The following is a 24,826-nucleotide window of genomic DNA, read 5'->3' as shown; positions in this document are numbered from 1 at the left end:
TGTATGTGTTTTCTTCAGTTCTATCCAGTAAGATGACAACACCAGAGAGATGTCCCCGTCCTCTTCTTCCACAGGACTATAAACAAGAAGATCCCGATGTTCCTCAGGATCATCAGGTAGATGGAGAGAAGGTGTCATGAGATCTCCCCTATGATGTGTAGACGGCTGTGAGGGTCTTGTGCTCAGTCTTGTTTTATCCACCAGTATTATCTGTTTTATACTTGTGTAATGAGAACGGTAGCGATGGCAGGATTAGAGCTAATCATAGATGTCTGTGATTTTTACAATATTTGTTTCAGGGTGAAGATCTGACCCATATTAATACTACAGAGACATATGTGAGGGGTGATGAGCGGCGTAAAGAGGAGATTCCTACATATGACTACCCAGGTGAGTAGTAATCACTAAACGTAGAGAAGTCACAGATTCTTCTCAGTCACCGGCTGTGGCGGCTTTATCTGTGGTGTAGTCCGGCCGTATCACAATTGTGTGATGACCATTTTGCCTCCTGACCACAACATTCTCCTCCACCCAAAACTGTTCAAATGACTTTGGGCATTGAAAGCCCTTCTCTATAGAACTTATAACCTGGAGGATCCACCTTCCCATTGGATTAAAAGATGCTGACCCTTACCTACACAGATCTGTAAACTACAAAGCCAAATGAAAACATACATAGAATGTGCTGACAAGTTAGAAAATTACTTAAAGAAAATTTTCATGATGGGCTTGTAAGAGAAAGCGGAGGGTAATGGTGCTGTTGGCTTCCTAGAACCCTGATATCTTATTGGATGAATCTACCTTCTCTCCTTTCTGTGCTGCTGAATGTCTCATATGGTCCCTACAAGACCAGGTCCAGTCTTTCAGGCCAAACTTCATTTTTATGTTCGACATCATTAAAAGTGCAGTGAGGCCAAGTGTGAATTTCTGTACAATAACAGAGTTTCCCCTTTTCCTGACTTTTCAATTTTTATTAAACTGATTTCAAGGAAGCTTGTGATAAACTACAGGAAAACCTTTACACCTGTGCCATGATATATCTCTAAGCTGTACGTGTCAGATGGCTGTAATTTTCATTTATTCACACCTGCAGGAGATGTGTTGGCATGGCTCGAGCCTTGGTTTCATAGATTCACTCCTCGTCATAAACTCCATTATGTTTTCGATCCTAAGGAATTCAGATTAATGCACAATCTCCTGAAATGGGGGGTGCTAATACTTTCTCTACCCTTCTGGTCAGGACTCATAGTAGCTCCAATGTTCCACCATAAATGAGTGCAAGTCCGGCTTACGGTTGGAGTTCTCCCCTCAAATATATGTTTTTGTTGGGGATGTAACATAGAGGAAAAAATGTCTTTTTTTTACCTTATTGTTCTGTATGATAGTTTGATTGTGCTGGGATCGGCCTCACTTATGTGAGTCTGTAACTCCCTGATAGTCTTAACAAAAGCTCTCCATCGCCTCTTCCAAATGCCAAATGCTGTGATGCAGCAGCAAAAAAGGCAAATGCAATTCTAGGATGTATTAACAGAAGCATACAGTCTAGATCACGTGAAGTCATTATTTCCCTCTACTCCTCTTTGGTCAGACCTCATCTGGAATATTGTGTCCAGTTTTGGGCACCACATTTTAAAAAGGACATCAACAAACTGGAGCAAGTTCAGAAAAGAGCGACCAGAATGGTGACCGGTCTGCAAACCCTGTCTTATGAGGAAAGGTTGCAGGATTTGGGAATGTTTAGTTTGCAAAAGAGAAAACTGAGAGGAGACTTAATAGCTGTCTACAAATATCTAAAGGGCTGTCACATTGTAGAAGGATCAACTTTATTCTCATTTGCACAAGGAAAGACTAGAAGCAATGGGATGAAACTGAATGGGAGGAGACACAGATTAGATATTAGAAAAAACTTTTTGACAGTTAGAGTGATCAATGAGTGGAACAGGCGGTCACGAGAGGTGGTGAGTTCTCCTTCAATGGAAGTCTTCAAACAGAGGCTGGACAGATATCTGACTGGGATGATTTAGCGAATCCTGCTTTGAGCAGGGGGTTGGACCAGATGGCCCAGGAGGTCCCTTCTAACTCTATGATTCTATGATTCTATGAAAGTGAACCTGTCAGCAAGATTGTGCACAGTAACCTACAGACAGTGTCAGATTGGCACCGTTATACTGATTACATTGATACCTGTTGATGAAATCCGTCTTGTGATTGTTGTTTAATTTTTAGTTGTAGTTTTCAGTTAATGAGATTCTCGTGCTCTGGGGCGGGGCTTTATGTGGTGCTCTGATTACATATGCATCTCTATTGGCTTATGACAGGTCACTGATCCCTCAGTGACCTGCCCCCATTTTTACGTAATGCATACTGTATAATATTATAGATATTTTATTTTATAATGCCTATAATATTGTGGCTATTGTGAGGCTGAGAAAAAATTTTTTTTACATCCAGCAAAATGTCACCGGCGGCGCCTGTCCAGTAGCATCTATAAGTAAGAGATAGATGATACTGGACAGGTGCCGCCGGTGACATTTTACTGGATATAACTTTTCTCTAGTCACCTTCCACGACAGCCACCTTGGAGGTTGTCTCCCCGCCCTAATAGGGGACAGGAACACAAAGAGGTTAAATAACCCTCCCCTTCCTGCTACCTCAGTGTTTTTCCTGTCCCCTATCGGGGCATGAAGAGGTCTCAAGGGGCTGCCGTGGCCAGCGAGCGGAGCCCTGGATACTCACTGAAGCTGGGCAGCCGAGGTCGTGGGGTTCGCCTCTCCTCCTCCTTATGCTGCTCCCGTCTCCACCGCGATGTGACTCGGGACATTGCCGCCCCTCCCGCGCCCTCCGGGGTAAAGCGGGGCGGTATGGTGCCTGCGGGGTCCTGCACAGCTCCCCGGTATCCTCCCTCCTTCCAGTGCTGCAGGAGGAAGCCGGCGCGCGCGCCAGAGGGGGCGGGCAGTGAACCGGAAGTTGCGGTGACGTGCACTTCCGGTTTGCGGCCTCCGGCGTCCTGTAAGGGGGAAACGCGCGCCGACACCCGGGGGACCCGGGGAAAGCCTCTAATGGCGGCGGGGGTCGACCAGCATCCTCCCCAGGGACAGGGGAGGAAGGAGGAGCACCACAGGATGAAACGCCAGCAACACCCTCAAAAGGGTGCAGCAGCTCCAGGTAAGCGCAGTGTGTCTGTGGTGTGTTCAGCATGGATGGTGAACCCTCAGCTGCAGCATCTGCAGAGCCCAGCATTCCCCCTCCTACAGTGAGTAGCAGGGCTGGTCCCTTCTCTGTCAAACTATGGTGGCCCAGGTCTGAGTGAGCCTCTCTTCTTCTTGCAGGAAGACGAGGCCTCGGTCCCTAAAAATCCCCGCAAGTGTGGTATTTGTGGTGCCAGGTTTCCTTCTGACTACAGGAAGATGTTATGCCAACCCTGTACGCAAAATATCCTGTGTACCGAGCAACCCTCCCTGTTTGACAGCATAAAGACTCTCATCAGACAGGAGGTGCAGACCTCCATAGCAGCCCAGACCCCCGCGGCCCAGGGCCCAGCCCCAAAAAAGCAGAAGAGAGCACCTGTGGAAGCTGACAGACTCGGGAGAGGTCCGTTCTTCTGGATCGGAGGATGTCTGGGAAAATGAGGGCTCCACGTCCACCTCCAGTCATGATGCCAAAAAATATTATTTCTCCTCAGAGGATATGGAGGAGTTAGTATCCATGGTGAGAAATACCATGGGATTAGAGGAGGAGGAGATCAAACTCTCAGTCCAGGATGAGATGTTTGGAGGGTTGAAACCCAGAGGTAGAAGGGGTTTCCCGGTTCATGAGGTCATACAGGATTTAATAGCTCAGGAGTGGTCCTCCCCCGAGAAGGCACTTACGGTGCCCTCTGAGCTAAAAAAACAGTTTCCCCTAGAGGGTGATAACTCTATTTGGGAGATCCCTAAAATAGACATTCAAGTGCCTAGGGTCACTAAGAAAACGTCCTTACCCTTTGAGGATGCCTCCCAATTAAAAGATCCGATGGATCGAAAAATAGAGAGCCATCTTAAAAAGTCCTGGGAGGCCTCCGCGAACCTGCTCAAGGCAAATATTGCATCCACCTGCATAGCCAGATCTTTATTTTTCTGGCTACGCACGTTGGAAGACCACCTATCGGGGGGTACCCCAAGAGAGGAAATCCTAGACTCCCTATCAATTCTCCAGAAGGCAACAGGATATTTAGTGGATGCCTCAGGAGAAACGGTACAGGTGGCAGCAAGGTCCCTTGTCCTTTCAAACTTGGCCAGGAGAGCCTTGTGGCTGAAGTCATGGGGGGTGATATCACCCCCAAGACAAAATTGTGTGCTATCCCTTTCCAAGGACACCACGTGTTCGGGCCGGTCCTAGATGACATTCTAGAGAAAGCCTCGGACAAGAATAAAGCATTGCCGGAACTGAAATCCACCAAGAGGCGGTTTTTTCGTCCCTCAAGAGAGCAGACCTCCCAGAGGCCATTCAGGAGAAAGGGCAAAACGGGTCGATGGAGCTACCCAAAAGAGGGTAAAGGGAGAAACATCCTTGTGCCCCAACAGCAGCAGCCCCGGGAGAAGCAGTGACTCCCGGGTAGGGGGTCGACTCACACAGTTTCTCGCCCAGTGGCAGGCCACGACTTCAAACCAGTGGGTCCTGCACACAATACAGTATGGGCTGAAGCTGGAGTTCGAGCACCCCCCCACGCCCTAAGAATTACTCCGACACAGTCCTCAGTTCTGCAGGAAATATTGATGCGTCAGATAGAAGAACTTCTACGGGAAAAAGTGGTCTCATATGTACTTCCACAAGAGGAGGGCAGGGGGCATTATTCTCGCCTGTTCCTGATAAGAAAACCTTCAGGAAAACACAGGCTCATAATAAATCTAAAGCCCCTGAACCACTTCATCAAGTACCGAAGGTTCAAGATGGAATCGGTGAGCTCAGCGATTCCGCTGATTGGACGAAACTGGCAAATGGCCACGATAGACCTGAGGGATGCGTATTATCACGTCCCCATTCATCCAGACCACCGAAAGTTCCTGAGGTTCGCGATCTCCCACAACCAAGGAATCCACCACCTCCAATTCAACGCCCTGCCGTTTGGGGTATCCCCAGCACCAAGGGTGTTCACGAAGATAATGAGGGAAGCGGTCATCTCTATCCGACTTCAAGGGATATGCATCGTGCCGTACCTAGACAATCTGCTGATCATCGCACCATCAGTAATCCGGCTAAACCAGGACGTATCAAGGACCCTACAAATATTCGAAGGCCTGGGGTGGATACCGAATCTCCAAAAGTCGGCCCTCTATCCTTCCCCGAGGAGGAAATTCCTGGGGATCCTCTTGGATTCAGCAGAAAGAACCTCCTATCTCCCCGAAGAGCGGCAAAGAGACCTTCGGCAGAAAATAATCCGGTTCAGAGACCAGAGGGCGCCAACACTGAGGGACGCCTGTTATGATTGAGTCACCGAAGGAGGCAAAAACAGAAATGCTAGCTAAGTCCAGAAAACCAGAGCAGTTGGCAGCTATCGGATTGCAGACCCCTGATCCTATCACAACAACTAACAGTAGCCGTGGGGGGTTCCTACGATGCCCTAGACCCCTCGATCACAGCCGGAGAATTAAATAGGCCTACAGAAAGAAAGGGGAAATCTAAACTACCCCAGAGCAGACCCCAAAGCAATAGGCAGCACCCAACATATAATGACGGTGAAGCAAGATGAAAACACTAACACAGACAGAAAGATAGACTGAGCAAAGACGGGGCCCAAACTACCTAGATAGGAAAGGACAGGAAGGCTGCTGTCTGCAATCCGTGAAAAACCCTATGAAAATAAGAGCCAACAGACTGACAGTGAAAAACGCCCTGAAGACGCTAGGCTTCAAAAAAGCTATGTCAGTACTCAGGAATATTCTGAAGACAGAGCAACAGGCAAAAGGAGATTCAGCTCACCCCAGCAGGGAATGGCAGAATCCAGAAAAGCAAGGAAAACAAAAACAAAACATAAATGCAAAAGGCAAAGCAGAAAACTTAGCTTTAGGGAAGCAGGAATCAGACTGGTGTCCTAGGAGTCCACAGAGAAATCACCCGCAGGGCAGAAGGGCGTCGGCAGCCTTATATCCAGTCAGTGACTCCACTCAGCCAGTCATCCTCATTAGTCCCAGGTGCCTGATAATAAGGCTCACTACCTTCCTTCACCAGAATAGGGAGTTCACTAGACCTCAGTGACGAAGGGGAAAATGAACTCACAACAGACGCCATGTCCATCTTGGGTTCCCTGACAGCATGCATTCAGGCGGTATCTTGGGCACAAGCTCATACGCGAGTCCTCCAATCATATGTCCTGATGAACGCGAAAAAGTATCCGAACAACCTATCAAAGAGGATTCCGCTTCCAGGACATGTAAAAACGAGCCTTTGGTGGTGGCTGAATTACCGGAACCTGAGACGAGGAATAAGTTGGGATCAACTTCCTCTAAAGGTACTATGTACCGATGCCAGCCTGAGAGGCTGGGGGGCGGTGGTCGGAGACTCATACTTTCAGGGGCAGTGGCCCCAGAACATAAAATCCGGATCATCAAACCTAAGGGAATTGACAGCAGTGGAAGAGTCACTGAAAGCCGCATTGGCCCTGGTCAAGAACCATCATGTTCGGATATACTCCGACAATGTGACCATGGTGGCATATCTCAAACACCAGGGGGCACAAGGTATGCCAGTCTAAAGAATGTAGCAGCAAGAATCTTCCTCTGGGCAGAGAAAAACCTATTATCCGTTTCCGCGATACATCTGAAGGGGTCGGAAAACATCCAAGCAGACTTCCTGAGCAGGAAAGACGTCCATCCAGGAGAATGGTGTCTGAACCAGGAGGTCTTCCAAACCCTAGCCTCAATATGGGGAGACCCAGAAGTCGACCTGTTTGCGAATGCGCAGAATGCAAAGGCAGCGACCTTTTCCCTCAGTCCCACGTATGGAGCCCGGGGGACGGATGAGTTTGCCCATCCATGGGTCTTCAGACTGGCCTATGCCTTTCCCCCAATCCCGATGCTGGCAAGGACATTACAAAAGATCAGAGCAGACGGAGTCACAACGATCCTGGTGGCTCCCATGTGGCCAGGACGAAGCTGGTACAGCGCTCTGTTGGACATGGCCCAAGAGGGTCCCTTGCTCCTACCCCAAAACACCGACCTCCTGTTTCAGGGTCCCTTACTACACCCGAACCCGACCAAGCTGCGTCTAGCAGCTTGGTTATTGAGGCCAATATTCTGAAGGCTAAAGGGTTATCAGACGAGGTGATTCAGACTCTTCAAAAAAGCAGAAAGCCGGTGACAAATGCAATTTACAGCAAGATATGGAAGAGATTTTGCTCCTGGTGCCTCCCGGGGGCCCCTGACCCCTTCCATCCAAATATTGCCCAAATACTAGATTTCCTACAAAAGGGCTTAGAGTTAGGGCTTACTCCAAGTACGTTAAACGTACAGGTATCTGCCCTTAGTGCTGTCTTTGACGAAGACCTAGCCAGACACCGCTGGATCAAGCGGTTCATGGTAGCGGCAGGCAGGATTCGCCCTTCACTTCCTGATCGGGTTCCCCCTGGGATCTTAATTTAGTACTCAATAGCCTAACACAGGCCCCGTTTGAGCCCCTGTCAGAAATCTCATTGAAAATACTTACACTCAAAACGGTGTAGCAATCACATCGGCCAGACGGGTGGGGGAGTTACAGGCCCTTTCAGTACAGGAACCTTACCTCCTACTCAATTCAGACAGTATAGTACTGCGTCTAGACCCCTCCTTTTTGCCCAAGGTGGTGTCAGATTTTCATAGAAGCCAGGATATCGTGTTGCCCTCATTTTGCCCAAATCCTTCGAATCCGAAAGAGGGAAGGTTTCATACCCTGGACGTTCGCAGGGTGGTTCTCCACTACCTCGAAGCAACCAAGGATTGGAGAATCGATCAGAACCTGTTCCTTCAGTATTCGGGAAGAAACAAAGGGAAGAAAGCGGCAAAGAACACGATAGCGGGTTGGATTAAGCAGTCCATCTCCCTGGCATATTCTTCAAAACATATCTCTCCTCCAGAGTCGCTAAAAGCCCACTCCACTCGATCAGTCGCTATGTCCTGGGCAGCAAGAGGAAATACGTCGTCAGAGCAGATATGCAGAGCTGCCACCTGGTCCTCTGTGCACACCTTTACCAGACACTATAGACTGGATTTCGATAGGGATCTGACGTTCGGCAGACGCGTCTTGCAAGCCGTAGTCCCTCCCTAAAAAATTAACGTTGGCATTACTCCAAGGTGGCTGTCGTGGAAGGTGACTAGAGAAAATAGAATTAGACTTACCGGTAATTCGGTTTCTAGGAACCTTCCACGACAGCACTAATTTCCCTCCCTATATGATATATTTGACTGATGATTCCTGCTTTACTGGCGGTAACTATTCATGCTAGTATGTCAGAAAAAACACTGAGGTAGCAGGAAGGGGAGGGTTATTTAACCTCTTTGTGTTCCTGTCCCCTATTTGGGCGGGGAGAAAACCTCCAAGGTGGCTGTTGTGGAAGGTTCCTAGAAACCGAATTACCGGTAAGTCTAATTCTATTTTTTTTAAGCCTCACAATAGCCACAATATTATAGGCATTAACAACCCTAACATCAACGCTATTATATGCATATATGCTAATACAGATGCATATGTAATCATAGCACCACATAAATCCCTGCCCACAGACCCACCACAGCCACAGCCCCACCCCGAAGCGCGAGAATCTCATTAACTGAAAACTACAAATACAGATTGAACAATAACCACAAGACGGATTTCATCAACCAAGGTGTCATTGTAATCAGTATAACGTCGCGGACCTGACCCTGTCTGTAGGTTACTGTGCACAATCCTGCTGACAGGTTCCCTTAGGACATCTCAGCTCTGCGCTATTATAAAAAGCTCTCTTTAAATGTGTAATATTTCTTCTTGAAACTCATCTGACAGAAAATATTGGCCCTTATGATAGTTTAGATTGTGAAGTCATCGGGCCCCGTACTCTCATTACCCCAGAGAGGTTTGACCACTAGATACTCATTTATTACTGATGAAGACTGTTGAGTTTGATCATTTCAGTAGATGTGTTATTGTCTATAGTCACAGTTTTTGACTACAGTAGTGTCCAAAATACTCTGATTTAACCTCTTCAGGCAGCCAGTTTTGTGTTCTTAATCAGGCCCCATTTTTAAAATCTGACGTGTGTCACTTTATGTGGTGACAACTTATTCACAAAGAATAATAGAAAACAAATGGATCTTACAGATTATTTTCCATCTTCGCACAATACCCTATATACGGTTGTACACTACTGTCTGGGCACATGGCAGTGTTCAGAAGGGAAGGAGCGCCATTTAGCTATTTGAATGTAGATCTAGCTGGCATACTTTGCAGACACAATGTATTGGGTCACCTGGTAGCTCAAAAGATGTCCACCATGAACATGCTTGGCACCATCTTATCTGCTTTCCATAACTCAAGGATTGCCTTGCTCATCGCCCTTTAACACCCTTACATGGATCTGGACTTACACTGGGACCCCTAGGCTTGGACCGTGGTGTTACCTGCTATTCTGTGGTATTAGATGGCAAGAAGAATAGTCAAGTAGCTGGGTCAAAACCAGAAGGACAGAATCCAAAGGCACGAGCAGTCAGTAAACGGGCCACGGTCACAACAGGAAACAAATACACAAGCCGTGAGCTGAGCACAGAGGACTGAACCAGAGGAGAGCAACGCTGTATCTGGCAGATTCCGGCAATGTGCTTTGAGCTTTCGTAGGGTGTGGTACCTTCCAATTGGCTGAAGTAGGGAGCAGATTACTTCAGCTGGACAGCAGGAACAGATCCCAGATGAGATTGGACACACCAGAAGCCCTAATATAACTAAATGACAGAAAACCAAAGTAATCAAAATCCCCATAAAGTGATTCCATTTTATAAATTAATTCACTGAGGGTTATAATCTATACACATGTGATCAAAATTGTTGGTACCCCTCGTTTAATGACAGAAAAACCCACAATGGTCACAGAAATAACTTGAATCTGACAAAAGTAATAATAAATAAAAGTCTATGAAAATGAACAAATGAAAGTCAGACATTGCTTTTCAACCATGCTTCCAAAGAATTTTTAAAAACATAAAACTCATGAAATACACCTGGACAGAAATGATGGTACCCCTGAAAATATTGTGACAAGATAAGTCAAGGTTTGTCCACTAATTAGCATCACAAGTGTCTACAATCTGGGAATCAGTGAGTGGGCTGTATAGAGGGCTACAGATACCGTGCTATTTGGTGACATGGTGTGTATCACACTCAACATGGACTAGAGGAAAGAGTTGTCTCAGGAGATTAGAAAGAAAATTATAGACAAACATGTTAAAGGTAAAAGTTGTAGGACCATCTCCAAGCCGCTTGATGTTCCTGTGACTACAGTTGCACATATTATTCAGAAATTTAAGCTCCATGGGACTGTAGCCAACCTCCCTGGATGTGGCCGCAGGAGATAAATTGATGACAAATCAAAGAGACGGATAATACGAATGGTAACAAAAGAGCCCAGAAATACTTCTGAACAGATTAAAGGTGAACTTCAAGCTCAAGGAACATCAGTGTCAGAGCGCACCATCCATCATTGTACGAGTCAAAGTGGACTTCATGGGAGACGACCAAGGAGGACACCATTGTTGAAAAAAAATCATAAAAAAGCCAGACTGGAATTTGCCAAGCTACATGTTCATGTTGACAAGCAACAAAGCTTCTGGGAGAATATCCTATGGACAGATGAGACAAAATGGAACTTTTTGGCAAGACACATCAGCTCTATGTTCACAGTCGGAAAAATGAAGCCTATCAAGAAAAGAACATTGTCCCTAATGTGAAACATGGAGGAGGCTCTGTTATGTTCTGGGGCTGCTTTGCTGCATCTGGCACAGGGTGTCTAAAATCTGTGCAGGGTACAATGAAATCTCATGACTATCAAGGGATTCTAGAGAGAAATGTTCTGCCCAGTGTCAGAAAGTTTGGTCACAGTCGCAGGTCATGGGTCTTGCAACAGGATAATGACCCAAAACACAGTGGTAAAAACACTTAAGAATGGCTAAGAGGAAAATATTGGATGATTCTGAAGTTACCTTCTATGAGCCCTGACCTAAATCCTATTGAGCAGCTTTAGAAAGAGCTGAAGCATTTCGTCTTGAAAAGGCAACCTTCAAACAGGAGACAGCTGGAGTAGTTTGCTCTTGAGGAGTGGGCCAAAATACCTGTCGAGAGGCGCAGAAGTCTCATTGACACTTACAGGAATTGTTTCATTGCAGTGATTGCCTCAAAAGGTCGTGCAACAAAATATTAAGTTAAGGATACCATCATTTCTGTCCAGGCCTATTTCATGAGTTTTATTATTTAAAAATTCTGTGGAAGCATGGTTGAAAAGCAATGTCTGACTTTCATTTCTTCATTTTCATAGATTTTTTATTTATTATTAAATATATACAGACCACTGGTGCTTGACACACTCCGAAGCTTCTGGCTGCTAAGGTTGGGTGACAGTAACCACCTCTTCTCAAATAATGTTGAAAAAGGACAAGTGTATATTCCAAACAGCGCTCAGAAATAGGAGGGAAGATGTCCTCCTGCAGGATTTTTTGGTAAGTATACAACAATACTAACGCTAGAAGTAAAACCCCACTGCAAGAGGGTGTCCTTAATTTCACAAAAGTAGCAGTTTACTTGTGAAATAAATGTCAAAATAAAACCACACGGATAAAGATGTTAATGTGTATGCATGTAGTTATACACAGAAGCTACAACTACTACTTTGGGTATAGGTTGCTAGGAAAGCTAGGTGCACTGATCCTGCTAATGTCAGGAAAGCTGGGTGCACTGTGTCCAGAGCCGCGGTGTACTTACACAGTACATGTACCAGTCTGCCGCCACATGTGTATTAATGCTAGTGCATATACTTAAACATAGAGGCTCAAACTATTACCTTGGGTTTTGGTTGCGGGTAGCTAGAAGAGCTGGGTGCACTAATCTTGCTGTCGTTAGGAAAGCTGGGTGGACTGTGTCCAGCCTGTGTCGTGGAAGGGCGGCGCTATTTGTCTGTAGTGGGCACGGAGGTGTCCGTCCATGTCAGCGTTGAGACACGCGGCGCTGGTGGGAGGAGTCCGATGTGTCGGCACGCGGAGACCGCCACTAGAAGCTGCCAGAGACACGCGGCGATGCTGTAGAACCCTTGCGGCCTGAAGGGAGTGGGGGAGTTTATAATGTATCAGGAAGCTGATATAAAGTTACTAGGTTCTGTGAGCTCCTAGCGCTGACCTCCATAAGTCCCTCTGTAGCAGCACGTAGCTGTTGATCTAGGGATTCCGGAGGCTTCATGGGGCTAAGTATGTGCAATAATAGTGTACACCAGGTGCTGTCCTGGCCGGTGGAAAGTCTATGGAATATTATTGCCAAGCGACCCAAGCGGTGTGACCACGTATAATAGGTTAGTGACATCACACCCCTACCTGTAAACAGGTATATAGCAATATAGATAGGGTCCTAATCCTACGCGTTTCGGGAGCTTGTGGTTTCCTGTTTACAACTACACACATACATACATTATTAACATCTTTATATGTGTGGTGGTATTTTGACATATTTATTTCACAAGTACACTGCTACTTTTGTGAAATTAAGGACACCCTCTCGCAGTGGGGATTTACTTCTAGCGTTAATATTGTTGTATACTTACCGCCAGGGCCGGCGGCAGGCAGGCCAGGCAGCTGCCCAGGGGCCCCGCTCCCCCAGGGGCCCCCAGCCAGTCGCATTCCGTTAATAGCGGCACATCATGCAGCTGCTATGGGACCTGTGGGTCAGGGGGGCTCTCCTGCTGCCAGCGCCGACCACCCCCGCATTGAACTATAACGGCATCATTATGACGCCAGTACAGATCAAAGCAATGATGGGGGAGAGAGCGTCAGAAGACACTCCCTCTCCTATCATTCCCCTCTGCCTCTGACACTGCGGTTGCACGATGACGTCACTTCATCGCGCACCCGCTGTGCAACATCTGCACAGATGACTGCTGCCATAATGGCGGAGCCTGTGGTGGCCGCCATATTGGCAGAGCCTGTTGCAGCCACCATATTGGCTGAGTCTGTGGCAGCAGCAGGGTCCGGAGGGGGGTATTCTCACCTCTCCGCTCCCCCTTTAGGAGCTGGCGGGGGGCACGTGGACCGAGCCATCTGGGAGAGGGATGCCGCAGTGGCTCAGCCATCTGGAGGAACCCTGGGATGAACATGAAGGTGTACGGAACCGGCGGCAGTGAGTTGTGTCTGCTGCCTGGGTGTCGCCGTCCTCGGCCCCCAGCGTTCCCGGCCTCCCTGTGACACCTGCCTTGTTTCCTCCATGCTCTGCCCTTGCTCTCTGCTTTCCTATGCCCCATGTCCTCATAGGTCCCCAGGACATTGTTCTCTTCCGGGCCCCTGTACGTGCCTTGTCCATCCTCCCCTGATCACCCAATGCTCACCATCTCCCAAGTCCTGAGTCCTCCTGCACCCCCCATGCATCCCCTTGTTCCCTCCGTCTCTCTTGTCCCCTTGCGAACCTTTCTTACCATGTGTCCGCCATCTACCCTGTCCTCGTAATCCCTGTGCTCCCTTCATCCTTGCTCCCTAATCTCCCCATCTTCCCCTGTCCCCTTGCAGCCCCGTCTCCCAGTGCGTCCCTATCTACTCTGCCATCTGAGTCTCCTTGTGTCCTCTTGTGCCTGTCTCCCTTGACCCCTAGTCCCCGTGTGTCCCCTTGTGTCCCCTTGTGCCTGTCTCCCTTGTCTCCTTGTGTCCTCTTGTGCCTGTCTCCCTTGTCTCCTTGTGTCCCCTAGTGCCAGTCTCCCCTTCCTCCTAGTCCCCGTGTGTCCCCTTATGCCTGTCTCCCTTGTCCCCTTATGCTTGTCCCCTTGTGCCGGGTTCCCCTGCCTCCTAGCCCCCATGTGTCCCCTTGTGCCTGTCTCCCTTGCTCCCTAGCCCCCCTGTGCCAACCTTGTGCCTGTCTCCCCTAGCCCCCTTGTGTCCTTCTCCCCTGCCCCCTAGTCACCATTTGCCTGTGTCTTTCTCACTGCCCCTGTGTGGCCCTCCACCTTACAAGGGTCTCATGTTCGCACCTCCTGTGATAATATATTGTTACTTGGTTGTGAGTTATTTTTTTTTCTCATCATTTGTTGAGGTTGTCCCACTAAAGGTATTCTTTAAGGAGGAGGACTGTATTATATTCTATGGGGGGCTACATTATATTCTATGGGGAGGTGGGCTGTATTATATTCTATGGGGGGTTACATTATATTCTATGGGGGCTGTATTATATTTATTATATTCTATGGGGGTTATTGCATCATACTCTTTGAGGGGGCTACATTGTATTCTGTGAGGGGCTGCTTTATATTCTATTCTCCCATTTCCTATTTCTGAGCACTGTTTGAAAATATACACTTTGTTAGGGCTGGCGGAAGGCACCAAATAATAAAGATGGTAATAAGGTGCGTTCGCAGCCCGGGGTCCACCGTGCAGGGGTGGTAACCTGCTGCTCAGTAATTGCGGATGCTATAAGGTGGTATACTATAAAAACACATGCGGGTTATTATCACCCGGTGTGTACGGGGGCGGACTCTGTTGCTTCACAGAGCCGCACTACCGCTGAACATAAACACCGGAGTCTGTTTGTGCTCACAGAGCTTGGCTAAAAGAGCGCACAGTGTACGGCCACAGAACGCTACCCCAAGGACACGGGGTTAGAGTCCCTCTAGGCCCACTGAGAGAGCGGCGTTGCTGCCACAAGCGCCGCTAAAGACGCTGGCAGTGGAGTGTGGAGCACGTGCACTGAGGCGTGCTGGATCACTGGTGAGGACCAATGTCTGACTCAAACCCTGACCTACCTACACCTAAGCCTGGGCGCTAGCAGGCTAGGCTGCACAACACATGCGTACCAAGGGTAGGGGTTTCATAATGAGTCAGTCACCAGATACATTCATACGTGCATACATCTCTCACACCTTATAGTCTGTAAATACAGTCTGATCCTAGCGCATGGGCGAGCGGCCATGTGAACCTTTCATAGCCACGGGCGTCCGGGACCTTCCTGGCTTCTCGAATGGGCCAATCCGAACACGAGCAGGACCTGAGCATGTGACCCTCGATCTCCAATGGGAGATCACTCCACGGGTATGCTCAGTGGCCCAACATGAGGACGTAGTCCCTGGAGAATCTCGCTGCTGAGCAGCATGCATTGTCATAGCTGTGCCAGAGGTGGCAGCAGCAAGCAAACCCACGGAGTTGGCCTGGGCAGAGCGCCGGGACCGACGAATCTGCTGAGCAGGCTCCACTGCGGCCGAATAAGAATGGGAGACCGCTGGGTGCAAGGCTCTGGATTCCTGCTGTGCAGTGGCAGGAACCTGACGCCTAGCACACTTGTCCTTTATATATTATTACTTTTGTCAGATTCAAGTTATTTCTGTGACTATTGTGTGATTTTCTTTCATTAAACGAGGGGTACCAACAATTTTGACCAAGTGTGTAGGTGGAGTGAATATTTTCATTCCACAGCCACTTTCCAGAAATTAACACGCAGTGGATGTTGGAGAGTGAAAATTACACATTTGCCATTTTATTACCCAACACATAGTGCCCAGATTGTGCTCCAGGAGACACACACACCGCAAATTAAGTGGATTCTTCTCACTATAATATTGCTAAATACAGGGATCCTAAATGTTGTTTGCGCACACTGCAAGATTCAGAAGTGAGAGCGGATTTTGCTGGATTGGTTTGTAGAAACCCTGTTGCTTTTCAACAGCCTTTGAGCCACTAATAGTGTGTGAACCTCTGTTTTTCCATTGACAGATGATGGACCTAAGTGGGAACTTGCTTTCTGTGAGATGAGAATTGGTATTATTTTCGCCTACATAACATTGATTGGTTTCTTTTTATTCGATATTTGGGAGGCAGAATGAACAGTTGAACACCACACACTACTGGTTCATCCAACAAGGTTTTCTATTAGACTGTGAACTGTCATTGTCTTGGTAAATAATTAAAGTTTTTTACATAGCTTGCCATTTTTGTGGACAGATAAGTAGAAATGTTCAAAAGTATAAAACTCAAGGACATTTTATTAAAACTAATAGTTTTTTATCTTAGCAGATGACTGTACCAGGAAATCAGAGGGACAGCTGACATCTTCAGTTTTTAAATCTGATGATCTTCAGATCTCACAGGATACAATTGAAGTGATTACTGTTACTCCAGATATACCATCATGCATTCACAGCAAAGATCTGACATCTGATCCTATGAAACAGGTCCCAACATCTGATTCATTACCATCTACTAAGGAAAATCAAAGTCACAAAAGAGGCATTAAAAAACAAACTGCTCCTAAAGCAAAGAAGCCATTTTCATGTTCAGAATGTGGAAAATATTTTAGCCGGAAAGGGAATCTTGTTATTCACCAAAGAATTCACTCAGGGGAGAAGCCTTTTTCCTGTTCAGAATGTGGGAAATATTTTGCACATAAATCAAATTTTGTTAAGCATCAGAGGACTCACACAGGGGAGAAGCCTTTTTCCTGTTCAGAATGTGGAAAATGTTTTAACAATAAATCAGATTGTGTTAAGCACCAGAGAACTCACAAAGGGGAGAAGCCTTTTTCATGTTCAGAATGTGGGAAATGTTTTAACGAGAAAACAACTTTGGTTAAGCACCAGAGAATTCACACAGGGGAGAAACCTTTTTCATGTTCAGAATGTGAGAAATGTTTTAAACAGAAATCAGATCTTGTTAATCACCAAAGAACTCACACAGGGGAGAAGCCATTTTCCTGTTCAGAATGTGGGAGATGTTTTAACAATAAGTCACATTGTGTTAAGCACCAGAGAATCCACACAGGGGAGAAACCTTTTTCATGTTCAGAATGTGAGAAATGTTTTAAACAGAAATCAGAGCTTGTAAGTCACCAGAGAACTCACACAGGGGAGAAGCCTTTTTCATGTTCAGAATGTGGGAAATGTTTTGCACATAAATCATATCTTTTTAGTCACCGGAGAACTCACACAGGGGAAAAACCTTTTTCCTGTTCAGAATGTGGGAGATGTTTTATCAATAAATCAGATTATGTTAAGCACCAAAGAATCCACACAGGGGAGAAACCTTTTTCATGTTTAGAATGTGAGAAAGGTTTTAAACAGAAATCAGAGCTTGTAAGTCACCAGAGAACTCACAAAGGGGAGAAGCCTTTTTCATGTTCAGAATGTGGGAAATGTTTTGCACATAAATCATATCTTTTTAGTCACCAGAGAAATCACACAGGGGAGAAGCCTTTTCCCTGTATAGAATGTGGGAAATATTTTAACCGGAAAGCGCATCTTGTTAGACATCAGAGCAGTCACACAGGGGAGAAGCCTTTTTCCTGTTCAGAATGTGGGAAATGTTTTAACCGGAAAGAGCGTCTTGTTAGACATCAGAGCAATCACACAGAGGAGAAGCCTTTTTCATTTTCTTAATATGGGGAATATTTTACTTGGAAACCAACTGTTAATAAACATCAGAGATGTCACATAGGGTAGAAGCCTTTTTTATGTTCATAATGTTGGAATAGTTTTAACCAAAATTGGATCTTCTTAAAGGGGTTGTCTCTTGTCATTCCTCATGTTTGCTGACAAAAGGATAAAACTAAACTTTATTAATTCCAAATGTAAAATTATACCCAGAATTCACACCCTGAAGGTTAGTCAGAAGGTGACTAGTAGAAAAAACATATATCCCACATCTCAGTATATAGGGTGAGGTGACGTATGCACACTCAGTCTCCAAGCCTCTCATTTCTACGGGTTTCATCGTCCTCACTAGAGTTGAGCGAAACGGGTTGAAAAATTTCAAAAGTCGCCGACTTTTGGCAAAGTCGGGTTTCATGAAAAGAAACCCGACCCTAGGATGAGGTCGGCCACGAGGTCTGCGACTTAAGAGCCAACGTCGGGTTTCAAAAGTTTGTTTTGCGCTCTTTTTCAGCCAATCGGGATCCACGAACACTGTGGGCAACGTGATGACATAGGCAGGGGTCACCACCATCTTTCAGAAGGCATGCAAGTGATTGGCTTGCTTTGGTGGGCGTCACAGGGGTTATAAAAGGGCGTGCACGCCGACCGCCATGTTACTCATGCTGATCTCAGAATAGGGAGAGCTGCTGCTGATGATGATTTTGTAGGGAGAGCGTTAGGCAGGGAAGAAGACACCAAAAACTGCTTCTGCTGCTAGCGATTTTGCCTGTACAATACACCAGTCACTGTGTGTGCAGTGCAAGTGGAGGCTATATTTTGCTGGATCAGCGGTGTAGGTTGTTAAGCTGCCTTCTAAGGCTTCCTGATGGCTGCATTGCTGTTTACCCACTGCTCTGCAAACTGCTTTTTTAAAAGCAATCCCAATTTTTTTTTTGTCCTGGTGAGGTACTGAGCGTGCATTTTTTCACACCATACAGCGGTGCACACTCCTCACACAGTACCGTGTAACGGCTGTTATCCCAGCCACAGTGAAGCTATCTGTGTGTCACTCTGTAAGGATAAGTCGAGGACATGTTCCGTTCTTACAGACCTGCACCTTCTAGTTTTGTCTAGTTTTCAAACAGTTAAATATATTTGCTGTTTGATCACATTCAAAACTATAGAGACAGCGTGTGTCAGTCCGTATACTTAAAAAACACGGAGCTTGACAATTTTACGTACACCGGACAGCCGTGTACGTGCACGCTCCTCTCTCAGTACCGTGTAGCGGTTGTTATCACGGCCACAGTGAAGCTGTGTGTCGCTCTGTAAGGATAAGTCGAGGACTTGTTCCGTTCTTACAGACCTACACTCTAGGGCAGTGGTCCCCAACCTTTTTTGCACCAGGGACCGGTTTCAAGCAAGACCATTCTTCCATGGCCCGGCAGGGCGGGGATGGAGGTGTGGCAGCGGCGGGGCTCTGGTCATAAGGGGGCGTGGCTATGGACGCGGTTGTAGTGTAGCAGTGCATACTTATAATTAAATAACATTTATAATGTGACTCAACTCACCATAGGTTTTGAATGAGTGCTCCATCACCCCCATCCTTGCCTGCTCCATCACCCCATTCTTGCCTGCTCCATCACCCCATCACTCCCTTCTCCCCATCACTGCCATCTCTATCATTGCCTTCACCCCATCACTCCCTTCTCCCCATCACTGCCATCTCTCCATCATTGCCTTCACCCCATCACTGCCGTCTCTCCATCATTGCCTTCACCCCATCACTGACGTCTCTCCATCACTCCCATCAATGCCTTCTCTCCATCACCCCCATCATGGCCTTCTCCCATTACCCCCTCATGGCCTTCTCCCATTACCCCCTCATGGCCTTCTCCCATCACCCCAGGCATCATGGCCTTCTCTCCCCATCACGGTCTTCTCTCCCCATCACGGTCTTCTCCTCATGTCCCCATCTCCTCCAGGGCCAGGCTCCACCTACACAAACACAGACAAACACACACACACACAGACATACATGTACACACACAGGCAGACATACATACACACACCACCTGATGACATTCAGCCATTGTCTGAAAAACTGTAAAGTGCTGCGGAATATGTTAGCGCTATATAAAAATAAAGATTATTATTATTATTGTCTGCTCAGGGACCTCTCCTGGACGAGGTGGAGGAAGAAGAGGAGAAGGAGGATGATGATGGGGATGATTACTTAGGGGAGGAGGATGCATCTCGTGGGGCAAGTGAAAATGTTGGCGTGGCAAGGTCTGGTACAGGGTTTGTGCGTGACTGGAGGGATGTGGATTTGCCAGAAAGTGCTCCTCCACCCAGCGCTCGCAGTGCATCATTGACACCGGGAACATTGGCCCACATGTCAGATTATGCCTTGCAGATCCTAAAAAGGGACCCCCGCATTGCCAAAATGATGAACGATGATGACTACTGGTTGGCCAGCATCCTGGATCCACGCTATAAAGGCAAATTACAAAACATCATGCCACAGGAGAACCTTGACCTAATATTGGCTACTAAACAAGCAACTCTGGTTAACCGGTTGGTTGAGGCATTCCCAGCACACAGCAGCGGTGATGGTTCTCACACGAGCCGTACTGGCCGGGGGCAGCTTGGCAGAGGTGTTCGTGGTGCACACAGCAGAAGTGGCGTTGGAGACAGGGGTTTCATGACAATGTTGTGGACTGATTTTTCACGGACCGCTCACACAACTGGTAATACTGCATCAATGGAAAGTGACAGGAGACAGCAGTTGTCAACTATGGTTAACAACTACTTTTCCTCCCATATCGATGTTCTCCCGCACAGGACATTCCCCTTTGACTATTGGGCTGCTAAACTGGACACCTGGCCTGAATTGGCACAATATGCCTTACAGGAGCTCGCTTGCCCAGCTGCAAGTGTGCTATCGGAAAGAGTCTTCAGTGCAGCTGCATCAATCCTGACAGAAAAAAGGACCCGTCTGTCAACCCAAAATGTGGATGATCTAACCTTCATTAAAATGAACCATGCATGGGTTTCAAAGGATTTTGTCCCACCTTCCCTTGATGACACATAGGTTGCCAGAAAAATGGCTTGCTTTGGTCCTCCTCCTATTCCGCGAACTTGACCTATTTCGCCTTTTGCAGCAGCTGAATGACCCACATCTACATATGCCACTTTGTAAACCTCCCTAAGTGGGCGCCCCCCCATGGCCAGGGTCACCACCTAGCGCACAAAACCGTGCGAGTGCCGTTGCCCTGGACAGGTGGGTGGCCAACTCTTGGGCGCGGGCACTGGCATAGGGTCCCTCATAGTGCAATCAAGTGTCTCTGACAGTGGTGGTGCACACCCGCCGTCAGACACACCACCGTACTATGAGGGGCCCAGTGCCAGTACCAACGCCCCCGAGTGTGCCCCCCTTGCTTGGGCAGGGCCCCAGCATTTGCAATGTTTACCTCTCCCTGCTGTGTAGTCTGGGCTGTCAAATCCTTCACTGGGACTGCCACTACAAATTGATTGAACTGAAAGATGATGGTTAAGATGTAGCTATGCCCTGTCCTGCTGGCTGGGCTCTAGCTCCAGATGATCAGTGGCTTCCATTTCTTATAGACGTCGACTCACAATTACATGCAGTGGTGTTTATCATCAGTTTTCACAGTTTTCCTACTCACAAACGTGTGACATTCCGGCGCACATTTCAAAATGTGCTCTCTCATGCCAATCAAATAGAATCGCCTACGGCCTGTGGCTTCTGTCTTTTGCACTCCAAAGTTACGTGACAGATCATGATAGCCAGTGAGCACCATGTTTACATCGCTCCCTGTGATAAAAATTGGATTGAGATGAGTAACAGTGATGGAATCAACGGAAGTGTGATACAGCAAGATTTTATTCACAAAAAAAGTTTTCACTATCTCAACACACAAATTAATTGAGGGTCAGCATCGCCTATGAGAATTGTGACGGAAGTTTTTCCCGTGAATAATAATTCCTAGATTTCTGCAATCAATAGCCTTTATGTCACTAATTGTATGCATCTCATTTCCTATTGCGGAGAGGCTGGACTGTATTACTGAGACAGAAATATATATGAAGATTTAAAAATAACACCAAAAGTATATAGTTGTGTACGCCTCAAATGCATTTCCTTTTTTCCACTTTTTAGATTGCTGTGTAATCCATACTGAGAACACGGAGATTTTACATGTTTAAACTATGCTATATATATACCTGCTATCCAGTGATAAAGTACCCTTTCTCAACTTTGTACAATCTGGTCAAATCCATACTGGGCCTGAGAACATCTGAGTCTGCCTCCTGATCTATAGGCATATATTTTTAATGTGTAAACTAGGCTACATATATACGTGTTATCCGGTGAAACTGTACCCTTTATCAACTTTCTACAATGTTGTTGAATCCATACTAGGCCTGAGAACGGCTGCCGAGCTGTTAAGCAAGCTACAGCACCTGTGGTTTGGACACGTATTTTTTTCAGGAATGACGGTTAGGCTTAACTCCGGAATTGCGGTTGACCTGAACTTACTGGGAAATCATCGTTCGCGGGGAATAATCTGAATCCCAGATCCCCATCACTAACGGAGTTCAGCAGGTTATCTGCACCTGTAAGCGACAAAAGCTGGTCCTTTCAGTGTAGCGTGCATGCAGCCCCGGACATGTACTGTAATGCTAGACCTGTTATTGCTCGATCTCACGTGCCACAGCCTCGCGTATCCCTCTAGTAAGCTTGACGCGTACCGCGGGGCCATGCCGGAGTCTCGGTCGTTAACAGAATAAAGCTGAGAAATCGCTAGCACAACTACAAACGGACATACCACACCACACACAGAATCGACAAAGCTTGCAATCTGTCCATCTTTTCTACTTTTCCACTCCTGGTGGTGCCCTTTTGGACATTCCTTTAAGGTTCAGCTTTGCAATCATACTGCCCCCGGAAACCAAAAACTTTGCCTTCAGGGACGCTGTTTGGAGGTTCGTGGGAATAACGCCGCCCGATCAGCAGTCAGCATATGGGTCACCCTCCCAGGGCTGTAGGGTACTCGGTACCGGGCCGGTGTCAGTGGGATGTGTCACAGCAGCGGTGACCTGGACGGTGGCCCTGGGCACCCATGTAAATGGCGTGGTATAATGGTAAAGAGTTTACATAGATAGTTTGACGCCACCTGTGGTGTTCGGCAACATAGATGTTAGGCCGACGCTGCATGCAGATCCTCTGGGACTGATGGTGTTGTGCAGCAAAGATGGTGAAGCTCCCCACAGGTGGAGCTGGAGTCCCAGGGAAGTGTAGATGTAGTGATGGGGAAAGGCACAGGCGGTGTAGGTGCTGGTACCCAGATGTAGCGGTGCTAGAATAACTGTAGGACACCAGAGCGTGCAGTTCCAAAGCTTTACTCACAGTCTGCAGGTTACACATATGCCTGCCTCCGTGCTGTGTCCTCCGGGTCAGGACCTCTGCCAACCTCCGGGACCAGAATGGAAAGCTCCCTTCCAACACTCCGCCAACATGTACCTTCCTGAAAGTCTCCTTTCTAGCGCTTGTGGGGGAAGCACTCACAGGACCTTGGTTCACTGAAACGCCTCCTGTCTAACAGATGTTCCTCAGACTTTACTTGTATGGCAGACAGCTGTAGCCTTTTCCTTCTGCCTCACACACGTCGATGCTGGGGCCTCTGAGCCTTAGTTGGGTACAGAGCATGGGTTGCGGCGATACGCGTGGGGTATGATCCTGGGTGTAGCACCCACTTGGTTATAGCTGTATTTTCACTGCGACCTTATTATTGGTTGCTCTGGAGTAATTTTTGTGTGGTACAATTGAATATTGGATTGTGGGCATTGGCCATATTGCTGTTGGCATATTATGGCCTGTGTGCCCTAACCAGTGAATATTTAGGGACACATGCATGGAATTATTTCATGCAGTGATTGTGCAATATTAGGGCCCTTGGTCTCCATGAGCAGGTTTATGGGGTGGTTGTTGTGATTAATTGCAGTGAGGTTGGACCACATGGTTGATATACAGGTTATTACAGCATAATCTATAATTGTGATATGCCATACTTCACTGTAATATATTGTTGGATGCTTCATATGTTTTTATTATGTTTTTAATTGTATTGCTGCATCAATAAAACATTGTTTTTGTACTGGTTCAGTGTGCGCTATTTGCAGTGGTTCTTTTTCTTCTCTTCTCATGTTTATTATTCCACTGTTGCTGCACCTAAACCTTCATTTATATATTTGTGATTGGTACAGTTGGTGCGCCCCATTTTTGTTATATACAGAGCATTTATAGCTGCTACTTCCCCCGGTTTCTGTTGCAGGAACGTCAGTGTCCCTACAAACTCGGAGACCGGAATCTGGACCATGCGCTCCAGCTAGGAGTGAGCCTTAACTCTGCTCATCCTCCAGCTCCCCTTCTCACGTCTACACACTTCCCCTTCCCTGCACAGAGTGCCCTAACTTACCTCCTCCCGACCACAGAGAGCAGCTCCTCAGCAGTCAGGTTCAGAGGTCTCCCTGCTGGCCTGGAGTGGGAAATGTGTTGTGTGTTGGTTTCACTGCTAGAGAGATCCTTCGTTGCTCCCAAGCTTGACAACACACTCCCTAGGAGGAAGGCAATGCCACAGTGGCGACCGTACTCTTGGGGACGCCACAAGTGCACTGAGGCCCAGCCACTGCTGGATGATGCTGCTGGTACATTGACCCAGACCACTACATTCCCCTCGCACTCTACACAGCCAGAATCTGACCCAGAGGAAACTCAGGTTCCCCTTCCCGCATACTATACCACCTTACATGGTGACAAAGAGGAAGGTGCAGATGAAAGTGCAGGTTCCTTGAGCAGGTGGGGGGGCATACTCATGGGCGATGGCACTGGCACAGGGCACCGCACAGTACGCAAAAGTGTCTCTGCCGGTGGGAGGGCCTAAACAGCCAAGTGCAGTGAGATGGAAATGGGGACGACAAGGAGTTCAGAGTAGTGCAGGGATTCCCTAGCAAGGAGACTTATGTAATTGTTTTCAATGTTGGGACAGCAATATTTGGGGAGCACTATACTCTGGTGAATGATATATGGGGCCCACCATACACTGGACCATTCCAAAGGTGGACATCAGACACTGGAGCAGCATTTACAGGGCCCATTATACACTAGAGCAGTAGAAATGGGGCCCATTATATATGGAGCATTATTTGGGCCCAATGGACAGTGGAGCTTCATCCATTGAGATC

General features: G+C 47.3%; 1 protein-coding gene across 1 annotated transcript in view; it reads left to right on the top strand.

Moving 5' to 3' along the window:
* Positions 1-24,826, top strand: part of LOC141047341 (uncharacterized) — a 77,860-nt gene that overhangs the window by 722 nt on the left and 52,312 nt on the right. The window contains exons 4-6 of the mRNA XM_073542402.1: positions 19-116; positions 300-390; positions 16,224-17,568. Of these exons, the coding sequence (XP_073398503.1) occupies positions 19-116; positions 300-390; positions 16,224-17,568 (1,534 nt within the window). The remainder of the gene's footprint in view (positions 1-18; positions 117-299; positions 391-16,223; positions 17,569-24,826) is intronic.

The sequence above is a fragment of the Dendrobates tinctorius genome, unplaced genomic scaffold (genome assembly GCF_039654945.1).
Source record: "Dendrobates tinctorius isolate UK_male_01 unplaced genomic scaffold, ASM3965494v1 ptg000126l, whole genome shotgun sequence".
NCBI classification, from domain to species: domain Eukaryota; kingdom Metazoa; phylum Chordata; class Amphibia; order Anura; family Dendrobatidae; genus Dendrobates; species Dendrobates tinctorius.
Note: the sequence above shows the minus strand (reverse complement) of the source record. Positions and strands in the feature narration are given on the sequence as shown.